Genomic DNA, 8,575 nt, shown 5'->3' with positions numbered 1-8,575 from the left:
AACGGCCGCTGGAACCATGGGACCTCAATCTCGTTCTGGACGGTCTCCAGAGGTCCCCCATTGAACCTCTCAAGGAATCCTCCCTTGCTCTTCTGTCCTAGAAGGTAACGTTCCTGGTGGCAATTACGTCCATCAGACGGGTTTCGGAGCTAGCAGCAGCCTCTTGCCGCGAGCCTTTTCTGATTTTTCACCAGGAAAAGGTGGTTCTGCGCCCTCTTCCGGATTTTCTTCCAAAGGTTCCTACCCCGTTTCATTTGAACGAGGACCTTGTTCTGCCTTCCTTTTGTCCACACCCAGTTCATAGGGGGGAAAGGTCTCAGCATTCGTTAGACCTCGTCAGAGCTCTCAGATATTACATATCCAGGACAGCCCCCTTTAGGAAAACTGACTCTTTGTTCGTCATTCCTGAGGGGCCTAAGAAGGGACAGGCGACTTCAAAGGCGACTCTGGCTCACTGGATTCACTCTGCGATCCAGGAAGTCTACCGCTTGCAACTCAAACCCATTCCTAGTGGGCTACGGGCTCATTCCACGCGAGCAGTTGGCGCTTCGTGGACCATTCGGCATCAGGCTTCAGTGGAACAGGTGTGTAAGGCTGCGACCTGGTCTAGCCTACATACTTTTTCAAAGCATTACAGAGTTTATACCCAGGTTTCAGCTGAGGCAAATCTGGGTAGGACAATTCTGCAAACGGCAGTAGAGCACCTCTCTCAGTAGGTGCTCCAGGCTGTCTGGGACTGGTTCCTAGTCCTTGGGTTGCGTTGTCTTGTTTTTAGTTTTCCCACCCATGGACTGCTTTAGGACGTCCCATGGTCCTGTGTCCCCCCAATGAGGCGTCAGAGAAAAACGGATTTTTGTGTACTCACCGTAAAATAGTTTTCTCTTAGCCATCATTGGGGGACACAGCACCCACCCTGTTGCCCTGTTGGGCCTTGGTTCTCTCAGTACCTTATTTGGTTATGACTCTTCTTTTCTCATGTTCCTCTGTTGAGAAGTTTTTACTGTTTTTTTTTCTCCTACTGCTTGTGTACTAAAACTGAGGTTGCCTGGCCCGACCAGGGGGTGTATACTGCAGAGGAGCTATGCTTTTGCATCTACTTAGTGTCCTCCTATGGATAGGCAGCATAACACCCATGGTCCTGTGTCCCCCCAATGATGGCTAAGAGAAAACGATTTTACGGTGAGTACACAAAAATCCGTTTGTTTTTTTATTTATTATTTTTTTTTTTTTTTTTTTTTTGTTGTTTTTTTTGTGTATGCATTTCCTGCAGATCTACACATTACTATACTGTTTGTGCCTGTGTGGTGACTCCAGGGTTTTTGCTCCTTTTCTCCATAGCTGCTGTCGCCGGTTACCAGCAGTCGGTGGAGTCCTCAAGTTCCCACGCTGCCCTATTTTATATCAACCTCATTGATTCCTCCGGTAGAGAGGTCAAGCTGGAAGATAAAGGTTTGTTTTATGCTCCTAGGAATTTTGAATGCTGATTTTTTTTTTTTTTATGATCGTATATGTCCACTGACTCTATGGTTGCATGAGTATAGCGTGGCTCTGATACTTGGACGACCTTCAGATCCCAATATTTCAAGAAAAACTGAATACAAATAAAATATTTACTCCAAAATAGTATCAATAAAATGACAACTTTGCAAGCAAAAATAAGCCTTAGCAAGTGGTGACACAAATATAACTTTTTATTTAATGATTTTGTTTTGTTTTTTTTTTCTTTACAAAGTTCTGTTCGTTTTTTTTTTTGTTTTTTTTTATCCACTAAAAAACAAAAAACTAGGCGAGTTTGGCATTGCCATAATCGTGATGACTTGGAAAATTGTGCCCCGGGGTTATTTTAATGACCCTATCTATGTACGCCGTATTTTTTTGGGTTTTTATTTTTTATTTTTTTTTTATTTTTTGGTCTGTGTATTGAGTGGTACAATAAATGGTATAATTAAAAGCTACGACTCGTCCCAGATAAAAAATAACAACAAGTCCCAATACTGCTAGGTCGATAAGTTACGGCCCTTTGAAAGAAAAGAGGGAAAAAAAACCACGCGTGCCAAGGGGTTAATGGCGTTCTTCTGGTTTCAGTCGGGGTCCTGATATTTAGCTGACGGGGTCACTGCTGCAGATTATTCCCACTGCCCAAAATGTGGTTAAAAACTGACGGAAATGATGAATTGAACCCCGATTATCTTGTGTGGGTACAGTATGGTTTCATCTTCACGGCGTACCCCCTTTTTTTTTTGCAGGGGACACGGTGCTGGACTTGTTGTCTGATGATTGCTCGCTCGCTCTAGTCTGGAAGAATAACGAACGGATGAAGGAGTTTGTGTTGGTCGAATCAAAAGAGTTGGAGTGCGAGGAGGATCCGGGGTCTGCGAGTGAAGCGGCGAGGGTCGGCCTCTTCACCCTGGAGCAGTGTCTCAATCTCTTTACTAAGCCTGAGGTCTTGGCTCCAGAAGAAGCCTGGTGAGAAGAATGTAGACCTCAGGGGTGATGGTCACATACCAGTGCCTGTCCGGCTTGTTCCAAAACGATCACTCCCACTATGCTGATCTGTGACGACCCCTGTAATATCCGGTAACAAATCGTTGAATGTCATTACCAAAATTGCCCGATTACTCAATAGGTTATTCTGTGACTCCCTGCAGGTACTGCCCCAAGTGTAACCAGCACCGAGAAGCGTCCAAGCAGCTAATGCTATGGAGGTTGCCGAACATCCTCATCATTCAGCTGAAACGTTTCTCGTTCCGCACGTTTATCTGGAGAGACAAAATAAATGACCTGGTGGATTTTCCCGTCAGGTAACGTCCCTTAAGTATCTCTGGCCACAAAATAAAGCGGCCAGTAAAAAATAAGGACCCTGCACAATCCAATGTTGATTTCTTCTCTTATCTTCCATAGGGGTTTGGATCTAACTACGTTCTGCATCGGTCAGAAGGAGGACCACCAGAGGCCGATCTATGATCTGTATGCAGTGATAAATCATTACGGGGGCATGATCGGAGGGCACTACACCGCATATGCCAGGCTTCCTAATGAGAAGAACAGCCAGCGGAGTGACGTGGGTGAGTATGTCCGGTCAGGTATCTTGTGTTATTTTTGAGATCTTTGCTCATGTCAGTGCTCTGATGTACTCCTCGGGCTAATTGATCATGTGAGTGGTCTGACATTCAACCTGTGCTCCTTGCTCATTTCAGCACTTTGATGTCCTCCCTATGTTCCTTGCTCCTGTCAGTGCTCTGATGTCTTTCCTGTGCTCATTGATCCTGTCTGCACTGTGATGTCCTCCCTGTGCTCCTGTCTGCGCTGTGATGTCCTCCCTGTGCTCCTGTCTGCACTCTGATGTCCTCCCTGTGCTCCTGTCTGCGCTCTGATGTCCTCCCTGTGCTCCTGTCTGCGCTCTGATGTCCTCCCTGTGCTCCTGTCTGCGCTCTGATGTCCTCCCTGTGCTCCTGTCTGCGCTCTGATGTCCTCCCTGTGCTCCTGTCTGCGCTCTGATGTCCTCCCTGTGCTCCTGTCTGCACTCTGATGTCCTCCCTGTGCTCCTGTCTGCGCTCTGATGTCCTCCCTGTGCTCCTGTCTGCACTCTGATGTCCTCCCTGTGCTCCTGTCTGCACTCTGATGTCCTCCCTGTGCTCCTGTCTGAGCTGTGATGTCTTCCCTGTGCTCCTGTCTGAGCTGTGATGTCTTCCCTGTTCTCCTTGCTCCTGTCTGTGCTCTGATGTCCTCCCTGTGCTCCTTGCTCATTTCAGCGCTCTGATATCCTCCCTGCTCCTATCTGCGCTCTGATGTCCTCCCTGTGCTCCTATCTGCACTCTGATGTCCTCCCTGTGCTCCTATCTGCGCTCTGATGTCCTCCCTGTGCTCCTTGGTCATGTCAGCACTCTGATGTCCTCCTTGTGCTCCCTGCTCCTATCTGCGCTCTGATGTCCTCCCTTTTATGTTTAGGCTGGAGATTGTTTGATGACAGCACAGTGACTACGGTCGACGAGAGCCAAGTGGTGACTAGATATGCATACGTGCTCTTCTACCGACGGCGTAACTCTCCTGTGGAGAGACCAGTGCGGGGGCATCCAGCAGATCACAGGCCTGAAACAGGAGCATCTGCGGAAGGGGCTGCTAGTCAGGTGAGAGCTGCGAAGCGTGCATACGTTATACCTCTGATGGTAGCAAATGAGGGCTACTAATGGCAGCACTAGGACTGGTCATTGTAAGGACGACTATGGCCAGTCCTGGGGGGTTAAGCCACTTTCACTTCCTTCTCCGGTGCTGGATCAAGTGTCCCAGTCTACTTCTGACGGGTGTCCTACAGGCGGCATCCATCCCGTATATTTCATTGGAGGTATACAATTGTCTTTATCCATGGTCTGATGAATGGAGGTCTGTGGACACATTGGATGTCTACATCGGGGGGGGGGGGTGTTATTGGTGCCGATACATGTAACAGTGGCCGTCATACTATAATGTTTCATGGGCCATGGGAAAAATGGGTCACAGAGCATTGATCTGCATTTGGAGGGGCGCACAATTGGGACCTCCAACATTGTGAGAAGGGGTCCAATTTAGCAGCAGTGAGCGGGTCACATATGTACTGTCCATTTACTTGCGCTCTTAATAATTTATGGTGCTCGTAAAGAGGATGAATCCAAAATGGACAATAGCACATTGTGTTACAAATCTTAATCTAGGACAGGTTGTTTTATTTATTAAGGGGTTTTATTTTCAGTCATTACTCAGATGCAATGTGATGCGCATGGTACAAGCTGCCCTCGTGCCCGGGCAAATATTATAATATGGCATGTGTGCGCTGTACGTGGATGGATATGTCAGCTGCATCTGATGACGACTGAATATCTGCGGTGAATGAGCGATTTTATAACTGCGCCTGCTCCGGAAATGCTACATTTAGTAGCGTCAGCTTTTGCCCATTTTTCTGCCCTCGTCCTTGTGTCTGGGGGGGTTTGGGCCGGTTCTGATAAATCTAATATAATTCTATGCGAAACGATGAGGTCACAGTGGAAGAATAAATACTTGTATTAGCACATGACCTTCTTAAAACTCTTCCATTCCTCTGTTGTTCCACCTGGAAATGCACATATAAATGAACAAGCGGGAGTCACCATTTTCTTATTTCTCAAAGGCTTGTCCAACTGCGGTTTCTTACATCCAGCTGCAGTTTTCCTGATCCGAATTCAGTAATCTCTGAGACACACACACGGACCTCGCTTAACGAGTAACCCACTTAACGAGAATTTCGCTTAACAAGCAAAGATTTCTGTAAATTTGTAACCTGCTTTACGAGAAAGCCTTGCTGTATGAGCGAAATCCTCACCGCACACACTTCCGGTTCCGTACATCCACCGCGCTCTGACCCGCTCTTGCAGTCCACACAAACACACACACATGTACGCACAAACAAACAGACACGCGCACACATACAGTATTATGCTCACCTTACCTTCCGTTCCACCGCCAGCCTCATGGTTCTTGTAGTTCCTGGGTACATCGCGACGTCCTCGCGGCGAACTACAAGACCCAGGAGGCCGGCGATGGAACGGAAGGTAAGGTGAGCATATAATATAACATAATATAGTGTACCTTTTTCGTTTCATCGCAGGCCTCCTAGGTCTTGTAGTTCGCCGCGAGGACGTCGCGATGTACCCGGGAACTACAAGACCTAGGAGGCCGGCGGTGGAACGGGAGGGTAAGGTGAGCATGTAATATGTGTACCTTCAATTTCATCGCTGGCCTCCTGGGTCCTGTAGTCCGCCGCTCCGCTCCACTGCAGGCAGTGTATCGGCATCCAAAGCAACGAGGCAGGAACTTCCTGTCGCCGCTACTGAAAGGCAGCGCTCTGGCCAATCAGAGGCAAGCAGCTCTGCCTTTGACGTCAGCGCTCTGGCCGGGAAGTTCCTCCCTCGTCGTTATGGTAACGCGATACACAGCCCGTACCGGAGAACAGCAAGTCCCAGGAGGCCGGCGAGGGAACAGAAGGTAAGGTGAGCATAATATGTGCGTGTGCGTGCTTGCTTGTGTGTTTGTACGTGTTTGTGCATGTGTGGAATGGCACAACAGGGGACCAGGATGGGACATTTAACAAGTTGTGGAACGAATTGTCTGCATTGCAATGATTTTCTATGGGAAATCTTGCTTGGCTGAACGAGTAACTTGGTTAACAAGCACAGTCCCAGAACGGATTGTTCTCATTAACCAAGGTTCCACTGTACCATATTTTTCAGTTTATAAGATGTGTCGGATTAGACGCACCCCAGATTTAGAGGGGAAAAAAAAAAAGGTAAAAAACAAAAAATATTGTCGTCCGTCGTACAAACTGGTGGTGTCTTGCCAAGAGCGGGCGGCAACGGTGGTGGAGCGGGGTCACAGGAGGCAGGTGCGGTGGTGGAGTAGGGCTATGCTGCGGGTGGTGCAGTGGGTGTCCCAGATGCTCGCTGCGGGCACAGTGAGTTAGGCAACTTCCAGAAACTGTCAGCGGTGCGGGCTTCAAAGAAATGGCACCCGGAGTCTTCGCGTGTGCACATGGAGCTCTTTGCTCAAGATCTCCTGTGCGCACACCACGCCACCTTCAGGTGCTATTTTCCTTAATCCGCTGCAGGGAGATCAATGGGCCAGAGGCGGCGTGTGCGCAGATGAGATCTTGAGCCGAGAGCTCCATCTGCACACGCGCCCACTCTGGGCACCGTTATTTAAAGTCCGCACTGCAGACATTTTCAGGATGGTGCCAAAGCGCAGCGCCCGCAACCCCAGCACAGCACATGCAGCATTGCTCCTGTGACCCCTGCCCACCAACCCCAGTAAGCAACATTCGGATTACAAGACCCATCCCTTAATTTCCTCCTAAATTTTTGGAAGGGAAAAGTGCATTTTATAATTCGAAAGACACTGTATGTTATTGCGTTTGGGTCAGAAGATCCATGTGCAGACCGGATATTGCAGCTTGTACTCGGACAGTGAGTGTCGAATGTGTGAAATCGGTTGCAACACACAATATTAACAAGAAGTATGGTATCACCCAGGGGACAGCTTATGCGTACATTTCCAGGAGGAATAACTGAGGAATGTCAGTTCAGCAGGACATGATGTGAACTATCCCTATGACTGGACAACGGATTGGCGTCTCGCTGCCGGATCTCCCTACTGCAGCCAATGTCCCGCCGGTATAATTTTTTTTTTAAAAATCCTACCTACCGGATCACGGGTGACCGCTGCCGATGGGAGCTAGACTTTCTCCTGCATCAGGAATGCAGCTGCAGCGGTCACCTGGCGTCCCCTGAGGATCTGGAAGGTAAGTATGAGGCTTTTGTAGATGTTCCCCCTTCAGTTATAAGAGCAGAGCGACTCCATCGCTGCAGGATTTGGCGCAGCCGTGTAATCCCATTGGCGCCGTTGACTATAAGGCTTCCTGTATGTGGGAGGTATGGCCGCCCGCAATCTGACTCGTGGGTTCTCACATGCTCGGGGTTGTTTTTTTATATACTGCTGTATCTAGAGCCGTGCACAGCCGCTCTATGCTGCGCCGATCGCTCATTGTGTCTGTGCCTGGCAGTGCTATGTAGATGTTGTGTGTCTATAGACGCTTTGTGCTCCTATATGTCGTCCCCCCAGCTCTGACACGGGTTTCCGCACACCGCAGGCTTCTCTGATCTGGCAGGCACTGGAGGCCGAAGAGGAGGAACTTCACCATGACGCGGACTTACGGCGACGCTATCACCACCATCATCACCGCCGAGCGACCCCCTCCACTCACGAACCCGCTCACCTCCAGCTCTCGGAGTACCCTGAAGAAGCCCGCATCCGTTACTTTGTCCTCGGCACCATGGCAGCCATTGTTGCCTTCTTCCTCAATATATTCTATCCCTTTATGTCCCAGGGAAGGTAGAACTGTCCAACACTATGTCCGCTGGTGTCTCGGCCGGTCCCACGAATGTTACTGTCCGGCACAATGTCCGCTGGTGTCTCGGCCAGCCCCACGAATGTTACTGTCCGGCACAATGCCCGCTGGTGTCTTGGCCGGCCCCACGAATGTTACTGTCCGGCACAATGTCCGCTGGTGTCTCGGCCGGCCCCACGAATGTTACTGTCCGGCACAATGCCCGCTGGTGTCTCGGCCAGCCCCACGAATGTTACTGTCCGGCACAATATCCGCTGGTGTCTTGGCCGGCCCCACGAATGTTACTGTCTGGCACAATGTCCGCTGGTGTCTCGGCCGGCCCCACGAATGTTACTGTCCAGCACAATGTCCGCTGGTGTCTCGGCCGGCCCCGCGAATGTTACTGTCTGGCACAATGTCCGCTGGTGTCTCGGCCGGCCCCGCGAATGTTACTGTCCGGCACAATGTCCGCCGGTGTCTTGGCCGGCCCCACGAATGTTACTGTCCGGCACAATGTCCGCTGGTGTCTCGGCCAGCCCCACAAATGTTACTGTCCGGCACAATGTCTGCTGGTGTCTTGGCCGGCCCCATGAATGTTACTGTCCGGCACAATGTCCGCTGGTGTCTCGGCCGGCCCCACGAATGTTACTGTCCGGCACAATGTCCGCTGGTGTCTCGGCCAGCCCC

General features: G+C 50.0%; 1 protein-coding gene across 1 annotated transcript in view; it reads left to right on the top strand.

Annotated features, from left to right (window-relative positions):
• Window positions 1-1,341: 1,341 nt before the first annotated feature.
• Window positions 1,342-8,575, top strand: part of LOC142286644 (ubiquitin carboxyl-terminal hydrolase 19-like) — a 14,598-nt gene continuing 7,364 nt past the window's right edge. The window contains exons 1-5 of the mRNA XM_075333379.1: window positions 1,342-1,449; window positions 2,247-2,466; window positions 2,649-2,801; window positions 2,902-3,065; window positions 3,949-4,127. Of these exons, the coding sequence (XP_075189494.1) occupies window positions 2,315-2,466; window positions 2,649-2,801; window positions 2,902-3,065; window positions 3,949-4,127 (648 nt within the window). The 5' untranslated portion in view covers window positions 1,342-1,449; window positions 2,247-2,314. The remainder of the gene's footprint in view (window positions 1,450-2,246; window positions 2,467-2,648; window positions 2,802-2,901; window positions 3,066-3,948; window positions 4,128-8,575) is intronic.

This window comes from Anomaloglossus baeobatrachus, unplaced genomic scaffold, assembly GCF_048569485.1.
Source record: "Anomaloglossus baeobatrachus isolate aAnoBae1 unplaced genomic scaffold, aAnoBae1.hap1 Scaffold_677, whole genome shotgun sequence".
Taxonomy (NCBI): domain Eukaryota; kingdom Metazoa; phylum Chordata; class Amphibia; order Anura; family Aromobatidae; genus Anomaloglossus; species Anomaloglossus baeobatrachus.
This window is presented reverse-complemented; position numbering and strand designations above follow the sequence as displayed.